Here is a 20,662-nt window from a genome sequence, read left to right on the forward strand (position 1 = left end):
CGTCTTTGAGCCCAACTACACATCCTTCCTCAAATGCTGACATGTGGGTATATTGTTCACTCTTCTGTCTGCGAGGCATCGTTACTGCCCAACTGAGTACGAGGAAGGAAATTGGCAAACGCTTTACACATTTGTATCGCCATGTCCCCTGTTTGTTATTCTTGCCAGCAACACGTTGACATTACGCTGCAGCGTCACAATCATCCATCGTTCGACATGACTAGAATTATACATTTTGCGTTGACCCCTGTATGAATGTCAATATGTGACCAATTTGCATAGCTCCATCGCGGTACTTTCTTTTTTGTCTTACAGTGGGATTATTTCTTGCCCCCAGGGACGGATATTTAATTTGTCTGGTTTGTGTGTTTGGAAATTAGTAAGGTGTCGTTTTCGGAACAATACTACCTTTTTTTGTTGGATCGTATGCTCTAGTTGATTAGCCAAGATTCCCGATTGTTTATGTAGGCAACTGTTTATACAGGCGTTCGTCTGCACGATAAGGAATGAAAACATTTTTTTCGCAGTTCCCTTATTTTTTGGCGAAATGACCCAGCAGGCTGGGAGTGGGGAAAGGGAATTCAGGATGGAAAGATTTTAGAGGGGATTTTACGACTTCCAGTTCCAGAAGCCGCCTGATGATCGAAGAAAACCTAAAGAAGACCTCGGGACTGGGGGCTTGGAACTGTTTTAAGGACACTGTCACGGGCAAAAATTAAAACATTATGAAGATGGTGTTGCTATTGACCTTCTTCTGTGCGGGTGCACACGCATTGCCCGAACTCTTACGGGACTCAGTAAGATTGTCTGCCGCGAGTAATGAATGTAATGGGCAGGGGCACTACGAATGTAGTGTGTGCAGATTAAGTTGGGAATGTGGGTCTCACGGGGAGCGTGCAAGGGATTCATCCCTGCAGTTGCACTTTCCTCTGTGCCCTCGGTGGCTCAGATGGAGCAGGCACGGTAGCTCAGCGTGTTCGGTCAGAGGACTGCGTGCTCTCTGTAATAAAAAAAACTGAGTCAAGGAATCAACGATCAACTTGAACGGATGTCCTGCGACGTCCGGTCAGACCAAACGCAACGAACTATATCTAAAAAAAAAAGATGGATTGAGCGCCTGCCATGTAAGGAGAAGATCCCGAGTTCGATTCCCCGTCGAAGCACAAATTTTTTTATGTCCCCGTTGATGTATATCAACGCCTGTCGACACCTTAGGGTATTGATTTAACTGTCATTTCAATTAAAGCTTTGCCTATACATATGTTATTTATGGAATTTTTGTGTGTGCTTTTTTTGCTGTATGAAGTGATGTTTGAGATCACTCGAGCATCGAGATTTATTTCTTTCCTATTTCATTTTTTTTGGTCCTGGTGGAGGTTCGAGTCCTCCCTCGGGCATGGGTGTTTGTGTGTGTATGTGTGTGTGTGTGTGTGTGTGTGTGTGTGTGTGTGTGTGTGTGTTTGTCCTTAGGATAGTTTAGGTTTAGTAGTGTGTAAGCTTAGGGAGTGATGACCTTAGCAGTTAAGTCCCATAAGATTTCACACACATTTCAACATTTTTCATTTTTTTTAACTGTTACGATCCGTAACTTTAGTTCAATAGAAAAAACCTTACGTTTAGTATCGCTTTTTTTACGGCCGTTTGGGGTATGGAGCTGACTGAACCTTACATTTTCACGGCTATCTCGTACAGCGCTAGATTACTGAACCATCATCGAGCGAAGTGGCGCAGTGGTTAGCACACTGAACTCACATTTGGGAGGACGATGGTTCAAACCCGCATCCGGCCATCCTGATTTGGGTTTTCCGTGATTTCCCTAAAATCGCTCCAGGCAAATGCCGGTATGGTTACCCTGAAAGGGCACGGCCGATTTCTTTCCCCACCCTTGACACAATCCGAGCTGCAGCTCAGTCTCTAATGACCTCGTTGTCGACGGGACGTTAAAAACTTATTTCCTCCTCCTCCTCCTGAATTACCGTGCTATCGAAAAGTACACACCGAGCGAGGTGGAGCAGTGATTAGCAGACGCATTCGGGAGGACGACGGTTCAAACTCACGTCTGGCCATCAAGATCTACGTTTTCCGCACTTTCCCCAAAATCGCTCCAGGCAAATGCCTATATGGTTCCACTGAAAGGGCACGGCCGATTTCCTTCCCCACCCTTGACCCAATCCGAGCTTCAGCTCAGTCCGTAATGACCTCGATGTCGACGGGCAGTTAAACCCGATCTTCCTTCGTTCTAAGTGCACACTCTCGGAGTAGAGGGTAGTAGGGCGGTTCGGTACCTGCATGACTTTGAGCTCGCCGGAAGTGTCTGCGCCCTCGTCGCGGAACCACTGTAGCGCCTTGTCGGCGCCGGCGACGTCGTCCTTCTGGAGGAACTGGTAGGGCGTCTCGGGCATCCAGAAGAAGGCCGCGGCGAACAGCAGCGGCACTACCAGGCTGATGCCGCCCAGAGCCAGCGTCGAGATGTACGGCCCGGCCCCGTACATCACCATCATGCCCAGCGAGATGATCAGCTGCATCAGCGTCCCCAGGGCGCCGCGGATGCTCGGCTGCGGAAATAATGGATACACCGTCAACTCGGTTGTTATAAAGCACTCGTCTTCTACGACTAACGTTAGAAACTAAAGCAGCAAAAGAGAAAGCATGTTACTAACAGGGTGGGGAAAAAAATCAAGAATGTTAATAATCACAACTGATGAGAACGTAGACAGGTGTTCCTTGTTTTAGAAACGCATCTTGCAACAGTTTTGGAAGAAGGAGGAGGAGGAGGAGGTGGAGAAGGTGGAGATTAGTCAGTTACGCAAGGAAATTGACATTAAAGCCTTTCGGATTCTGCACTCATCAGCATTTTGAAGAGTGTGCTGTAGAGGTATAAATTCATGGGACGTTCACAGTAGTCACGATATACTGGATTTCAGATAGTAGTTTTGAGTCGTTTATGAAACAGTCTGAAGCATTATTAAAGTTTTCAACCTCTGTTTGAAATGAGATAATATCAAGCCGATATTTTAATTCAGAGTGTTAAAAGCACACCTAGTCCATAGCTATACTATAGTCTCTTGTCATTCCATGCAATGTAACTCTCCCTCTTACAACTGGCATCAAGAGTTACGGAAGGTAGCAGTGCTGCTACTGAACACATTTCTATAGACACATCGTGCTTCTAAAACCATTATGAAAATACTTCAAGTTACACTACAACGCTAATAAACAAAAAACGAACTGCGACCTTTATGATGTATTTGAGAGTTACTGATTGGAAACCTGTACACGACTCACTTGGCGTTAATGAAAAAGGTAATGTTTTCTGTGTTTCACAGATTTTAAGTAGCAATGTTTTATATTTTATTTTTTGCTAAATTAACGTGTTCAACAATTGAACACACGTCTATACTATGAAGGTACTAGCAAAGCGTCACTGGAAAGCAACTATAATGATTAATTCGAACTCGACGGACAAAATTTCAAAGGTTGTTGAAGGATGATTCAGCATGATGGACCCAAGGTCTCCGATGGGTCGTTACAGAGTGACAATGTAATTCGATTTGGTTTGTTACTCCTGATATCTTTGCCTCTGTGGTAATATCTCCACAACAGTGAAAAAGTCTGCAGTATGAATCAAAAGCTGTGTAATATAAATCACAGAGTACTGCGAAAGCCTCAGATAACGTATCGCCTCATGTGACACTTCCTTTCAACCAATAGTAGTATTGAGAGCATTAGGAACACAAGCTAGTCAAACAAACATGAGAGGCACCCAGTGAGATCTGTGACGGAAAATGGAGAGATTAGACTATTACGGGAAAAGCGCTAAGCAAGGAAGACGTCAGAAATAGATTGGTGGAGAGGAAGAAGGCTCTCATCAAGCAGAGAGACAAACAGGTATTAACTGATGACAGGAAACTGAGGAAACGTTCTTGAAACAGTGCGTATGAAACTTGGCCGAGCACATACCTCGAGAAGAAGAAACTGGAATTATTTCATGTCTGGCAGTTTTGAAGGATGTTAAATATTAACTGCCACTCTTGCTATATACAGGGTGATTTACGAAGATATAGAAATATTTTAATATGTTATTCTACAAGTGAAACTAAAAAAAAGTTCATATAAACATATGTCCGAAAATGTTTAATTATGGACTTACGGCTAATAAAAGATTTTGCCTGAAATTTAGCAACTTCGCTAATATGAAGCCGTCGCAAAACTGTACGAGGTTAAAGTAAAGCACGAGTTCCATTTATTTGGTTGTTATCGGTCTGGTGAATCTAATAAAACATGTCCCAGGCGTGTATCTCCAGTAGTTTTCTAGAACATCCAGAAAAGCAAAAATATTATACAAGTAAATTTGTCTACTTTCCATTAAGAATGTAGAAACGTTTACGTCATTGTTGGCAACCGTTAGTCAGTTGTTTCAGACGTTTCCTTTATTGTGAATGTACTGTGAAATTTTATGTACAATGTACAACTTCCTTAATACTGACCTTCGTTTTTTCCGGTGTAACATGAATTCATGTGTGCTATGGTATTAATAAAAGCAGATTATCTGACACATTCATACAGTATCTGTTAACGTTATTACCATCATTTTTCCAAAATTAACTCTTTACAAACTTCTGTAAAAAACTTTGTGCAATTATGTATAATTCAAAAAACAAAATGAACCACGTTGTTAGTAAATTAATTTTACGAAATTACTTCCTTGCTTCTCTGGATGCTCTGGAAAACTACTCCAGATACATGTCTGGGACATATTTAATTAGATTCACCAGACCAATATCAACAAAATAAACGGAAATCTGCTTTACTTTAACCTCGTACAGTTTTGCGATGGCTTCATATTAGCGAAGTTGCTAAATTTCAGGCAAAATCTTTTATTAGCCGTATCTCCGTAACTAAACATGTTGTTATGAACTTTTTCCTTTCGCTTTACTTGTAGAATAATATATTAAAATATTTTCATATCTTCGTGAATCACCTTACATACACTACTGGCCATTAAAATTGCTACACCAAGAAGAAATGCATATGATAAATGGGTATTCATTAGACAAATATATTATACTACAACTGACATGTCACTATATTTTCACGCAATTTGGGTTCATAGATCCTGAGAAATCAGTACCCAGAACAACCACCTCTGGCCGTAATAACGGCCTTGACACGCCTGGGTATTGAGTCAAACAGAGCTTGGATGGCGTGTACAGGTACAGCTGCCCGTGCAGCTTCAACACGATATCAGAGTTCATCAAGAGTAGTGACTGGCGGATTGTGACGAGCCAGTTCCTCGGCCACCATTGTCCAGACGTTTCCAGTTGGCGAGAGATGTGGAGAATGTGCTGGCCACGGCAGCAGTCGAACATTTTCTGTATTCAGAAAGGCCCGTACAAGACCTGCAATATGCGGTAGTGCATTATCCTGCTGAAATGTAGGCTTTCGCAGGGATCGAAGGGTAGAGCAACGGGTCGTAACACATCTGAAATGTAACGTCCACTGTTCAAATTGCCGTCAATGCGAACAAGAGGTGACCGAGACGTGTAATCAGTGGCACCGCATACCATCACGACGGGTGATACGCCAGTATGGGGACGACGAATACACGCTTCCAATGTGCGTTCACAAGTTCTAGGGGACTTATGACCTAAGATGTTGAGTCCCATAGTGCTCAGAGCCAGCCCGATGTCGCCAAACACGGATGTCACCATCATGATGTTGTAAACAGAACCTGGATTCATCCGAAAAATATGGCGTTTTGCCATTCGTGCACCCAGGTTCGTTGTTGAGTACACCATCGCAAACGCTGCTGTCTGTGATGCAGGGTCAAGGGTAACCGTAGCCACGGTCTCCGAGCTGATAGTCCACGCTGCTGAAAACGTCGTCGAACTGTTCGTGCAGATGGTCGTTGTCTCGCAAACGTCCCCATCTGTTGGCTCAGGGATCGAGACGTGGCTGCACAATCCGTTACAGCCCTGCGGATAAGATGCCTGTCATCTCGACTGCTAGTGATACGAAGCTGTTGGGATCCAGCACGGCGTTCCGTATTACCCTCCTGAACCCACCGATTCCATATTCTGCTAACAGTCATTGGATCTCGACCAACGCGCGCTCGCGATACGATAAACCGGAATCGCGATAGGCTACAATCCGACCTTTATCAAAGTAGGAAACTTGATGGTATGCATTTCTACTCCTTACACGAGGCATCACAATAACGTTTCACCAGGCAACGCCGGTCAGCTGCTGTTTGTGTATGAGAAATCGGTTGGAAACTTTCCTCATGGCAGCACGTTGTAGGTGCCGCCACATGCGCAAACCTTGTGTGAATGCTGTGAAAAGCTAATCATTTGCATATCACAGCATCTTCTTCCTGACGGTTAAATTTCGCGTCTGTGGGACATCATCTTCGTGGTGTAGCAATTTTAATAGCCAGTAGTGTAATAGGTCATATTCTGCAACGGGACTTCTGGAGGTAGTTGCGTTCGTAATACTGACTGAAGTTGGTAAGGAAACCGCTCGTGTGTCGCGAGGCCTACGCCAGGGACAGCTTCCCTCTCGTTGTTGTAATTATTTTCTTTACAAAGAGTGTATAGAAGTCAAGTAGGTAAGACCTAAAAAATCATACAGACACGAAGGCTGTTGGCAGAAATCACGACCAGTGCCGGTGAACGACTCCCATAAAGCAGTAGTCGGGGATGCTCTAGCCACGGGTCGAAATAGGTTGGTCGGAAGTCCCGCGATACCTGCAGCACCTACAAAAGGGTCGTAAACATCACGGCCGCAGAGCCAATGTGGCCGGAGGCGTAGTTCTGCGGACTGGTCCACCTTTGTATTGGGGCCGGGTTGGGTTGGGTTGGGTTGGTTGGGGTTGGGTTGTTTGGGGAAGGAGACCAGACAGCAAAGTCATCGGTCTCGTTGGATTAGGGAAGGACGGGGAAGGAAGTCGGCCGTGCCCTTTCAAAGGAACCATCCCGGCATTTGCCTGGAGCGATTTAGGGAATTCACGGAAAACGTAAATGAGGATGCCCGGACGCGGGATTGAACCGTCGTCCTCCCGAATGCGAATCCAGTGTCTAACCACTGCGCCACCTCGCTCGGTTTTGTATTGGGGCCTTAACAGACAAGATGCGGACGGCAGACCAGACTGTGGAGTCGTCGACCAAGCACGTGACGTCAGGTCGGGGTGCACCGGCCTGCCAACCCGGACCGGCTGCAAATGGTCAGCTCTAGGGTGGCGCGGCCGGCCTCCGTTTACCTGCGACATCTCGCCGATGTACATTGGCAGCGCGACGTAGACGACGCCGACGGCGGCTCCGCTGATGAGGCGGGCGGCGTAGAGCAGGCCGATCTTGCCGTCGTGCGGCAGGTCGGGGTGCTCGGCCGCCATGAGCATGGCCCAGCCCAGCGTGGCCGGCACGGCGCTCCACAACAGCACGCCGCGCCGCCCCAGCCGGTCGGCGCCCCAGCCGCCCAACCAGGGGCCGAACGCCGCCCCCAGCGCCGCCAGAGACCCCGCCCACGACTCCTCCTCCGAGCTCCACAGGCCCAGCTTCCCCAGCGCCGGCGACGACCAGCTCATAACCATGCCGCTCATCATCGCCGCCAGGTTGCCTGCACAGTGGGGGCACACGCCGTCACCACTCGAAGGGCTGAGACAGGCTTCCACAGCCCACCATTATGATTGCACCACCATGAAGGCAACATGCAACAAACATGGAGTCTGAGGATTTAATTTATACAATCTAACATTCTGCGTGGTTTCTGTTTGTTCTAAGTCGTGTCTTCCTGCCACTTTCGCACAACGACGCCCTGAGCGTGTTTTTTAGGGAATTGACTAGTTTGAACGTGGGACCTGTTGCTGGTAAGGAGGCGCCAGACCGCACATGACATGTAGAGTTCGGAAGGGTTCAGTGAGACCAGCGATGATGAATTCTGTCAGAGACAGCAAAGGACTTGGAAGAGCAGTTGAACGGAATGGACAGTGTCTTGAAAGGAGGCTATAAGATGAACATCGACAAAAGCAAAACTAGGATAATGGAATGTAGTCGAATTAAGTCGGGTGATGCTGAGGTAATTAGAGTAGGAAATGAGACACTTAAAGTAGTAAAGGAGTTTTGCTATTTGGGGAGCAAAATAACTGATGACGGTCGAGGTAGAGAGGATATAAAATGTAGACTGGCAATGGCAAGGAAAGCATTTCTGAAGAAGAAAAATTTGTTAACATCGTCTATAGATTTAAATGTCAGGAAGTCGTTTCTGAAAGTATTTGTATGGAGTGTAGCCATGTATGGAAGTGGAACATGGACGATAAATAGTTTAGACAAGAAGAGAACAGAAGCTTTCGAAATGTGGTGCTACAGAAGAATGCTGAAGATTAGATGGGTAGATCACATAACTAATGACGAGGTATTGAATAGGATTGGGGAGAATAGGAGCTTGTGGCACAACTTGACTAGAAGAAGGGATCGGTAGGTAGGACATGTTCTGAGACATCGAGGGATCACCTATTTAGTATTGGAGGGCAGCGTGGAGGGTAAAAATCGTAGAGCGAGACCAAGAGATGAATACACTAAGCAGATTCAGAAGGATGTAGGTTGCAGTAGGTACTGGGAGATGAAGAAGCTTGCACAAGATAGAGTAGCATGGAGAGCTGCATCAAACCAGTCTCAGGACTGAAGACCACAACAACAACAGAGATGATATAAACAAATATTTAATGATTTCAGCGTCAGCTCGACTGCACTTCCTGTAAAAGAATCTTAATACTAACTAAATTTAGTGGAAGGGGTTCAAGCCTTTACTGTTTTTAGTTGCCTGGTAAAATAACGTCCAAAAAACAGTTAAGTTTACCACTGTGATAAAAACCAACTGCGTTCAAGAAAAATGTGAACGAATATTCCCTGAATGGGTTTCCAAGTTCTATAATGGATCGAAGGATGACCTATGCCATATCACATCCATAATCTAGGTTTAAGTTAAGTTTCATAAAAGAGAAAACTATCAAAAATGCTCTACAGTGACCCTCAATTATCTTTCATTACTTATTTAGCTTGTCGTAAATTACAATGGGTGACGTGGCTTCTCAATAATTATATAACAGAAAAACCATCGTGTTTCAGATTTTAACTTCAAGTAGCAAATGTGAATACCTTGAGCTTTAATTGACAATCGACACTAGTATTACACAAAAAGGGGATGTAATAGATGAGACTTCTGCAGTTATGAGTGAAGCCTTATGCGCTCTTATGCGGCATTGCGTGCGTTCATTACCTTGTCGGTGGTTAGTCAGCGCCAGGGGGCGGCGGGCGGCACAGCTCCACACACCTCGCCGTCTCGGAAGCAACTCTCTCGAATTTCTCTTTACTACAATTTTTCGAAGTTGGCATCTAGCTGTGTTTTCAACTGACCAATTAGGGTCTCAATGTTAACCTTAAGCTCCGCCTACAAAAATTCTGTCTATCCAATGAGAAATGCTATACTTTTCATGGTGGGGCAATGTTTATAATGTTTGCTACGTAACAAAGACGCGTATAGTCTCACGCTAAAACTTGCAGCTGGTGTGGCCCTTTTAGTGTTATCGTAAGATCTATACTGTTCTTCTGGAGGACTCTATCTTTTAACATGGGCTGGGGGGTGGTCTTGGCCGTCGGCGGGCGATGTGGGTGTCCGTCCCTTATCGTAGGGCCTCCTAGCCTACACGGCTCTGCTCTCGGCTTCTGTTCTCGTTTCTCCCCTCGGAACTGCGTCTGTTTCACGGTGGGAAGGTATGACATGCATTTAGGCGTTGTTGTGTTAGTCTGTGGTATTCCATCTGCTCACTCGTTGATCGTCTTACTTTGGTTAATTTAATGTCAGGATTTATTCGGAGCTATGTGACATACTGCCGGATTTGCTGTCATGTCAGGGTTTTCATGGAAGTTGTTGGATATGCCTGACATCTTACAACAATGGTGAATTCTGTGAACAGGCTGACGGCCTTGCCATTGGCTCACCCGTTTCGCCAGTTGCAGCTGGCGTTTTAATGGAACATTTTGAGTTTGAGCAAAAAGCGTTAAGTAATGCTCCTTTGAAGCCTTCTTGCTGACTCCGCTATGTGCACGATACATTTGTTATATGGCCACATGGCGAAGAAGAACTTCATGCGTTCCACAATTTCTTAAATGGAATTCAACCCCAAAATCAAATTCACCTTGGAGGTTGAGAGTGAGGTCGGTCTCCCGTTCCTAGATGTGTTGGTACACAGAAGATCTGGTAACATTCTAGGTCACAGAGTCTACAGAAAGCCGACTAACACAGATATGTAGATGCCACTTCGCACCACCACCCAGCCCAGAAGCAAGCAGAACTCAACACTCTGTCTTCACATGCCTTCCGTATCAGCGATGACGACAACTTAGAATCGGAGTTGAATTTTTTAAAGACGCCATTGAAGGCAAATGGGTATGATAGTTATTCAATCGACAGGGCTTTAAGGCGGAATATTTATACCGCTAATAAGAATGACGGGAAATCGCCTTCTCACTCCGTCAGGTTACCGTTTGTATATGGGGTCACTGACCGCATAAGCAGAATTTTAAAGAAAAATGGTATTCAGACATCCTTCTTTAGTCAAAACAAAATAAAAGACTTTTTCCGACGGAACACGGATGCACCTGATTACCTCCACAATGCAGGCGTCTATCAAGTGTCATGAGGCTGCGGCAAAGTGTATATAGGCGAAAGGGGAAGAACTGTTAAAGAACGCATTTAGGAACAAGAACGGAACATGCGGTTAAAACAAAGTGCAAAATCAGCAGTAGCGGAACATCATGACAATTGTGGTTGTTACATCGATTTTAATAACGTGCGTGCACTGGCTAAAGAAACAAACATTTATAGAAAAAAGGTCCAAGAAGCGGTTGATTTCTAAGAATGCATCTAATTTCAATAGAGAGGACGACTATAGGCTTCCGGCATCGTGACTCCCCGCCATCAAGGAAGTAAATACGCGGCAGCGGTGTGTGAGCGGCGTAAACAACGTGCTGCAAGTGAACTCGGCGGACAATAATATTTTTGGTAAACATTCCCTCTCTCTTGCTCTGTGGGTTTCGAAACTAGCCACTGATGACGACCAACCAATAGCGGTAGCGGGCATTTCAACCAATAACCCTTCTCCAGCATAAGTGTGGAATAGTGCCTTTCTATCCCATGACGATGACCGCCAGTGGTATCCACAGGAGATGAGCTGCCAACGCCCCTTCTTCTGTATTAGCCTATGACTATGGCCCACCAGTGGTAGCCATATGAATTTTAACCAATACTATCACTTCTCCAGCTTGAACGCCAGAAAATTCCCCCTTTATAAGTGGACGCGACACTCGTCTCTGACAGTGTTCTAGCAGTAGTGGACACCAAAAGATCCCGAGGAAGATCCCAGCAGAGGGATCGAAACGTCGAACATTTTAGAAGAAACATGACGCGTCCTGATAACCCAGAAGATTTTAACTTCAGTAATTTATACAAGTTGTTGCATGAAGAGAAGTCACTATTCAGGGATGTGACAGGAACGATCATTAGAAGCAAAGACGTCTATTTGACATGGGCTCTAAAATGCATACCTCAAGAGTTACTACTACTTCTTCATCTTCGACATTGTGAAGCAAATACACTGATGAACCAAAACATTACAACCATCTGCTTCATAGGATGTTGGCGTAGCGGGAAGCTGTGCAAGAGGCTGGTTTTGCTCCACGACCAGTCCATAGCTCATTCAGCACAGGACACAGTCACACACAGTGTTTCCTCGAGCTGTCAAATTTTGCCTCACTTATTTTAATCACTAGATGAGACAAAACGTGCTCTCTTTGGCGGTCTGCCAGTCTCGATTAGAGTGTTTGAAATTTTTCCAGCGACAACTCCGGGAACTTGCAGAATTTCTGCAAGAGTTTAGGAACTTAACGATCTACCTCTGAAACGTAGAGCGGTGCACTCTGAACAGATATGTGGCGAGCTCGTGAATCAGTCAGTCATTGCAATCACAATTTTTAGCGACGATTCAATAAACAGGCGATTACTGAACAGTATACAGCTATTTTAGGACTTCGTCCACGTCCCCCAACCAGAATCCTGTTGGAAGTTTAGTCCAGTTATAAGACATTAGTAGAATAATAACAGGATAGTTCGAAAGTTGTGTGGTCGTACCTTAGACACCTATGAAGCCAACAAGCTTTTAAAACCCTGACGTGCACTTAGTTAACACTTTTGCACGAGGAGAGTACGTGAGGAATTAGTGTGACGCAAGGCCCACGTGAATTCCTCCATAACAAAATACTATCCCCATGACGTGAGCTTGTAGCATGGTGCATGTTTCGAATAGCCGTTCGCCTGGATGGTAGAGTGTCCAGACACTGCCATCGGCCCGGCGTAAAAGGAAATGTTATTCACCCGACTACGTGGCACGTTTCCATTGATCCACCATCTAATCGCTATGATGTGCACACAGCAATCGTAATTGACGAAGTAATTGTTTCAACATGATAACACGTAGGGGTCATCTGCTGCGGAGCCATGTTCGACAATGTGCTGCAGAACACTTGTGCTTGAGTCAGTCTGTGGTTATAGGTCCCACAAATCGCCGCCTATTCTACGAGGAGCATTCAAGCTCTAAGGCCTCCGATTTTTTTTCTAATTAACTACTCACCCGAAATCGATGAAACTGGCGTCACTTCTCGACGTAATCGCCCTGCAGACGTACACATTTTCCACAACGCTGACGCCATGATTCCATGGCAGCGGCGAAGGCTTCTTTAGGAGTCTGTTTTGACCACTGGAAAATCGCTGAGGCAATAGCAGCACGGCTGGTGAATTTGCGGCCACAGAGAATGTCTTTCATTGTTGGAAAAAGCCAAAAGTCACTAGGACCCACGTCAGGTGAGTAGGGAGCATGAGGAATCACTTCAAAGTTGTTATCACGAAGAAACTGTTGCGTAACGTTAGCTCGATGTGCGGATGCGTTGTCTTGGTGAAACAGCACACGCGCAGCCCTTCCCGGACGTTTTTGTTGCAGTGCAGGAAGGAATTTGTTCTTCAAAATATTTTCGTAGGATGCATCTGTTACCGTAGTGCCCTTTGGAACGCAATGGGTAAGGGTTACGCCCTCGCTGTCCCAGAACATGGACACCATCATTTTTTCAGCACTGGTGGTTACCCGAAATTTTTTTGGTGGCAGTGAATCTGTGTGCTTCCATTGAGCTGACTGGCGCTTTGTTTCTCGATTGAAAAATGGCATCCACGTCTCATCCATTGTCACAACCGACGAAAAGAAAGTCCCATTCGTGATGTCGTTGCGTGTCAACATTGCTTGGCAACATGCCACACGGGCAGCCATGTGGTCGTCCGTCAGCATTCGTGGCACCCACCTGGATGACACTTTTCGCATTTTCAGGTCGTCATGCAGGATTGTGTGCACAGAACCCACAGAAATGCCAACTCTGGAGGCGATCTGTTCAACAGTCATTCGGCGATCCCCCAAAACAATGCTCTCCACTTTCTCGATCATGTCGTCAGACCGGCTTGTGCGAGCCCGAGGTTGTTTCGGTTTGTTGTCACACGATGTTCTGCCTTCATTAAACTGTCGCACCCACGAACGCACTTTCGACACATCCATAACTCCATCACCACATGTCTCCTTCAACTGTCGATGAATTTCAATTGGTTTCACATCACGCAAATACAGAAAACGAATGATTGCACGCTGTTCAAGTAAGGAAAACGTCGCCATTTTAAGTATTTAAAACAGTTCTCATTCTCGCCGCTGGCGGTAAAATTCCATCTGCCGTACGGTGTTGCCATCTCTGGGACATATTTACAATGAACGAGGCCTCATTTTAAAACAATGTGCATCTTTCTATGTGTTTCCAGTCCGGAGAAAAAAAATCGGAGGCCTTAGAACTTGAATGCTCCTCGTACTTTACTGACCTTTCTGTGATGAGGTGTGGACGTCCAACACTTTGTCGCGTTCTATGGTTTCACCGCCATTCTGCCAGTTTGTATAGATGGTGAGTGCAGTACCACGCAAACAGGCGTTCAGATTCACCATTTCCGAAGACTCATTCCCAGAAGAAGGGCCATGCGATTTGCCCTTTGTCAAAATTGCTTATGTCAGCGGATTCCCCTGTTTGTGACCCATATCATTGCTAGAGTGCCTGCAACGCCATCAGTCTGGTAGTGTGCGGTGGTCATAGTGTTTTGACTCGCAGTCTATGTGATAGCTCCACATCCAGTCTCTCTGCACAGAAAGGCAGAACTTCGAGGTTGTCACCCACGTATTCGAGAGATTGAACACATTATATCATACGTTTGTTTTTGCTGACAGGAAAGTTTTATCTCTTACATGGTTTACCACCGTGGTAACTCACGTGATATCGATTTCCATGGTGGGCCCAAGATGTGTTAATTTGTGTAACACCGAGACCCTCGTTGGCACCAAAAATGTGATAAACAACCTTATATCAATGTGCCTTCGTAGGCTTTCCCAGCGTAATAAGTCTTGAAAGTCTCTTTGGGTTTGCTGCTGGATCATAAAATCAACTCAATTCCATATCTCGTCGATGAGACCTGCTGAGAAGGGACTCAGCAGCAGCAGCAGCAGCGTACTCCTGAAGATGGCGAACAGTTGGATGGCCGAAACATCGAATCGAGTTGATTTTAGGATCTGGCAGCAAACCCGAAGAGAGTTTCAAGCCTTATATCAAGCTCATGTTGGATACTAAAAATGCTTAACTTCCAAAATTTTAAGTGCCGAAACGCACTTCTGAACCATAAACTCCTCTTACCACCCCTCTTCCCCTCCCAGCTACAAAAATCAAAAGTTTCGAATTGTGAAAACTTGCGATAAAACTCACAATGAGAAATTATTTTCTGCAGTATACTGTCCTGAAATTCTGGTTTCTAAAACCTGATTTCTTATAATCAAAACAATAGAAACATAAGATTTAATATAAACGATAAACGCCCTTGTTCTCGTAGCAGTTTCACTTTGCTCCCTAGTTCTGCTCGATACATATCAGCAGAAGTTGGTAGTCTCTACACTATGGCGTCATTTTTCAAATGCTGCCAGCCGAAACTCTCAAACAGTTGCGCTGTAGCTACTCGTTAAACTCGTGTCCACTATTAATTAATGAAGAATGTATTGATGAGTGACGATGAGGATAGTTCTGGCCCATCAGAGTCACATACAGTTCCGACTTCCCGAAGAGTTAGGGAAAACAGAATACGAAGTGTCACGAGACACAGTTACAGGGTGTCTCAAAAATGACCGGTATATTTGAAACGGCAATAAAAACTAAACGAGCAGCGACAGAAATACACCGTTTGTTGCAATATGCTTGGGACAACAGTACATTTTCAGGCAGACAAACTTTCGAAATTACAGTAGTTACAATTTTCAACAACAGATGGCGCTGCGGTCTGGGAAACTCTATAGTACGATATTTTCCACATATCCACCAAGCGTAGCAATAATATGGCGCAGTCTCTGAATGAAATTACCCGAAACCTTTGACAACGTGTCTGGCGGAATGGCTTCACATGCAGATGAGATGTACCGCTTCAGCTGTGCAATTGTTTCTGGATTCTGGCGGTACACCTGGTCTTTCAAGTGTCCCCACAGAAAGAAGTCACAGGGGTTCATGTCTGGCGAATAGGGAGGCCAATCCACGCCGCCTACTGTATGTTTCGGATAGCCCAAAGCAATCACACGATCATCGAAATATTCATTCAGGAAATTAAAGACGTCGGCCGTGCGATGTGGCCGGGCACCATCTTGCATAAACCACGAGGTGTTCGCAGTGTCGTGTAAGGCAGTTTGTACCGCCACAAATTCACGAAGAATGTCCAGATAGCGTGATGCAGTAATCGTTTCGGATCTGAAAAATGGGCCAATGATTCCTTTGGAAGAAATGGCGGCCCAGACCAGTACTTTTTGAGGATGCAGGGACGATGGGACTGCAACATGGGGCTTTTCGGTTCCCCATATGCGCCAGTTCTGTTTATTGACGAAGCCGTCCAGGTAAAAATAAGCTTTGTCAGTAAACCAAATGCTGCCCACATGCATATCGCCGTCATCAATCCTGTGCACTATATCATTAGCGAATGTCTCTCGTGCAGCAATGGTAGCGGCGCTGAGGGGTTGCCGCGTTTGAATTTTGTATGGATAGAGGTGTAAACTCTGGCGCATGAGACGATACGTGGACGTTGGCGTCATTTGGACCGCAGCTGCAACACGGCGAACGGAAACCCGAGGTCGCTGTTGGATCACCTGCTGCACTAGCTGCGCGTTGCCCTCTGTGGTTGCCGTACGCGGTCGCCCTACCTTTCCAGCACGTTCATCCGTCACGTTCCCAGTCCGTTTAAATTTTTCAAACAGATCCTTTATTGTATCGCTTTTCGGTCCTTTGGTTACATTAAACCTCCGTTGAAAACTTCGTCTTGTTGCAACAACACTGTGTTCTAGGCGGTGGAATTCCAACACCAGAAAAATCCTCTGTTCTAAGGAATAAACCATGTTGTCTACAGCACACTTGCACGTTGTGAACAGCACACGCTTACAGCAGAAAGATGACGTACAGAATGGCGCACCCACAGACTGCGTTGTCTTCTATATCTTTCACATCACTTGCAGCGCCATCTGCTGTTGAAAATTGTAACTACTGTAATTTCGAAAGTTTGTCTGCCTGAAAATGTACTGTTGTCCCAAGCATATTGCAACAAACTGTGTATTTCTATCGCTTCTCGTTTAGTTTTTATTGCCGTTTCAAATATACCGGTCATTTTTGAAACACCCTGTAGATGTTCAGTAAATGCATTAAATGTCATTGTGTTGCAGGACAATTGAATTGATTTATGTTCATATTCACTTCTACAAGTAAACAGCTTGGGAACAAAACTGAACTTAATTGGTTATACTGCAAATCTCTGAGGTTGCTGGCTGTCATAAGCAAAGACAATCGACACGAACGTTATCGATATGTACTGGTCGCTGCTCCCGAGCAAAGCTCAACTTATCTTGGATATGATTCAGACACACACGCAATATCCTGCCCCACCCCCTTGCCTATCGCATCACGTTACTCACCCACTGTCACGTTTACTCGTGCCGGCGCAGCGGCAAATTGCAATTACGTTGCGATTTAATATACGCGTACTGTTTTAAGCCTCCGGTGTCCACTTTCTCCAGCAAGTTCAAAGAAATGCTGGAACGCCGTTCTGGTGCGTTACGACCGAAATTAAGTCCTGGGTTAACGGGAAATTTTAGTGGGGCTACAGGAAAAAAAGGTTGATTTCTTGCTTTCTGGGCGCCTGACTTAACCAACATTAGTGAAACCGAAAGTCAAATGGTTCAAATGGCTCTGAGCACTATGGGACTTAACTGCTGAGGTCATCAGTCCCCTAGAACCTAGAACTACTTAAACCTAGCCAACCTAAGGACACCACACACATCCATGCCCGAGGCAGGATTCGAACCTGCGACCGAAGCGGTCGCGCGGTTCCAGACTGTAGCGCCTAGAACTGCTCGGCCACACCGGCCGGCAAACCAAAAGTCATCTCTTCACTGGATGTGTGCGGAACATCGGGATGACTGAGAGGTCAAAACATATAGTAATACTGAAACAATACGTTAAAACAACAAAAAACAAAACAAATAATCATTAAATACAGGGTCTTAGGGTGCTTGGACTGGGCAGAAACTGCGCCATTGGACTTTCTGGGGAGATGGCTTGTCAGTTAGATCTCATCATTTAAGTCTTGGATCCGACGCCGACAGTGCAGTGTTGGCTGTCGGCGGGCGTCGATATGTGGCGGCATGTGTCTTGGGCTGTAGCCTTGCCTGTCAACTTCGCTAGTAGACAGTGCGCCGTAGATAACTGACAGGTATTGGCTGTTGACTGGTCTGTTCCCTTTGTGCAGACTGAGAGGATTAGCACCGCCGTCCAGTGGCGAGGGTTACACAGCCGAGCGCTCGCTTGGCTGCATTGAAGGGGTCTGCACTCTGACCGACCACGGTGTTTAACCTGCGGTTGAATTACGAAGGTGGCACCCGAGGAATCAGATTCGAACTGGAGGACGGTGGTCATGAGAACGACTCGTTGGCAGCGGTGTCAACCCTCGGATCAGCACCGCAATCGGATTGCAACAAAAGTAGCGTCAGGTGACGGACGGAAGACTTCAAAGAAGGAAACATAGTCGAATCCTCGTGAGAGTAAGCATCAGCTTGGAATGAAATCCTGCAAAAACTGGAGTGGGAAACAAAACAATATGCAAATTGCTGAAGCCATCATGGGATCGGATCAGCACCAAGGGCAAAGTCTTGAGATGAAGTCTCAACACGAAGTTTTCGAAAGAATCATTACGAGGTCTCTTATCATTGAGCGTCTCCACTGAAAAAGTTCACCGAATATGAACACCGAATCTCATCACTCTACTAAAGAAAAGGTCCCCAGCTCCCCAGCTCTCTGGTTGTCGACACATATTATCATTGATCAAACAGTCCTCAGGCGTACCATCTATCCAATTGGACAACGGGCATAATATTTTGGGTATCACACATGTCGCTATCATCAGGTACTGTTGTTGATAATTCTTCCAGGTTATATGGCCGTGGTCCATGGAATACTTCTATTCCTAACGTTTCGTCCAATACTATGTTGGACATCCTTAGAGGTATAGCTGGTCCTGTTGAGTCCTGCCGACTGAGGACCAGCCATGCCTCTGAGGATGTCCAACGTAGGATTGGACGAAACGTTAGGAATTGAAGTATTCCATGGACCACGGCCGTATAACCTGGAAGAATTATCAACAACAGTACCATCCGGTCGTGAAAGCCTTCAATGTATGATCATCAGGTACGTTACGAACTGAGTTCCTGAGGGCACGTAGCCGACTTATATCCTCTCTCACCATAAGCCGTTCCCTTCGTGGTCCGCTCCCGAAAGCTGGCCTTGGCAGACGCCTGGCGACCAGGGCGTACTTAGGGACTACATCGACGCTACCACAGGCTCCGACGGAAGCGTCTTTGTTATTGCCGACACTCTCCCTCGGGCGGTAACAGCGGAGGAAACTGCCTGGGGTGGATGGGGATATAAGTCGACCGCGTGCCCTCGGGAGCTCATTTCTCAACACACGTAGATGGTGACATGCCTGATCGCCGAAATATTGTGTCAATTGCCACTAGTGACCGGCAGTACACGCATGGACCGTTTGATCAACAAATACGCCAGCTGAAGCCGAAGAATCACACATATTATCATTGGCTGACTGTATAGCAGTGCTAGCCGATAGACGATGAACCCTGAGGAATTCTCTTTGATTCCTGTTCGAGGCTGGCAACTTTTCTGCTAAAAGCTGACCAGACTTTCAGGTACCCGAGTACAGAAAGCGTTTTCGCGGTTTTGTCCGGCTTGCGGCGTGTCGGAAACGAGCTCATCCACTCGCGAAGCCTTCAGGTGGCTTCATGACTTCAGGGTGGCCACGCACATGGAAGAAGGTTTTCCTCGTAATGTTTCTCACGGAGGTGTGAGTTTAGCGAAAGCATTTGTTTTCCTAGCGCAGTCATAAGCCGTACACAGTAAGGTCTCTCCAATGGGAAACAATGCTCTTGTCGGCACGCCCACATTGTCCATGTCTTACATTTCGAAGAAGAATTTCTACAGACCACCAACAAGCAATTATGGCTCCTTTCGTGTGTAAAGGCGCTACGCATCCCAGTCACACGCCTTCTGCTATACTTTGCCATTCACCACCCCATTCAAATGTCCGCCCCGCTAGCTGAGTGGTCAGCGTGACAGACTGTCAATCCTAAGTGCCCGGGCTCGATTCCTGGCTGGGTCGGAGATTTTCTCCGCTCAGGGACTGGGTGTTGTGTTGTCCTAATCATCATCATTTCATCCCCATCGACGCGCAGGTCGCCGAAGTGGCGTCAATTCGAAAGACCTGCACCAGGCGAACGGTCTACCCGACGGGAGGCCCTAGCCACACGACATTTCCATTTACCCCATTCAAATATGTACCGGCTGACAGGTATATGTTCCAAGAGTTTGATAAACTCTGGGCAGTTAACCCTCCGTCGGTCGCACCCTTGAAAAAATGCACAGCTGCAGCTTTTCGGTTGGCTCCCCTGCGACAGGTGGCGCCCCCCTCCCCACCTTCCACCGCTGTCATCGCTACGTCGCGTCGTCACAGGGAAAGGAGCCTGGTTATATTTCACCAGTTTATAAGGTTATTTTTTGGATTTATAGAACAAAAGGGTGCTTTAATGACGTGTACATGATTTTCACACTGCAAATGAACCCGTTATGGTGAAACTATTTAATTCGTTTGTCCTTTGTTCCAGGTTTTTGGATAATATGGCGAAGAGCGCGCTCAGTTTGAGTAACGAGGAGGATGTCAAGGAGATAACAAGACTTTTGACAGCTGATGATGATGAGGATGCAGTGCTCAAAGAAGATTTAGATGAAGAAAGCTATATTTCGTCAAAATATGGGGATGAAGAAGAAAATGATATGTCTACTGAACAACAGTATAGTGACTTGATTCTGACGATGAAGAGGTTTGTGATACTGGGGAAGAAGATACACCCTTCGCTCTAGGGAAGGATAGGAAGACCAAATGGACCAGGAAGCCA

General features: G+C 45.9%; 1 protein-coding gene across 1 annotated transcript in view; it reads right to left on the minus strand.

The window, feature by feature from the left end:
• The window catches only part of LOC124605699 (facilitated trehalose transporter Tret1-like), a 79,118-nt gene that overhangs the window by 47,517 nt on the left and 10,939 nt on the right, over window positions 1-20,662 (minus strand). The window contains exons 2-3 of the mRNA XM_047137560.1: window positions 7,259-7,614; window positions 2,286-2,555 (exon numbers count right to left, since the gene is read on the minus strand). Of these exons, the coding sequence (XP_046993516.1) occupies window positions 2,286-2,555; window positions 7,259-7,614 (626 nt within the window). The remainder of the gene's footprint in view (window positions 1-2,285; window positions 2,556-7,258; window positions 7,615-20,662) is intronic.

The sequence above is a fragment of the Schistocerca americana genome, chromosome 3, assembly GCF_021461395.2.
Source record: "Schistocerca americana isolate TAMUIC-IGC-003095 chromosome 3, iqSchAmer2.1, whole genome shotgun sequence".
Taxonomy (NCBI): Eukaryota; Metazoa; Arthropoda; class Insecta; order Orthoptera; family Acrididae; genus Schistocerca; species Schistocerca americana.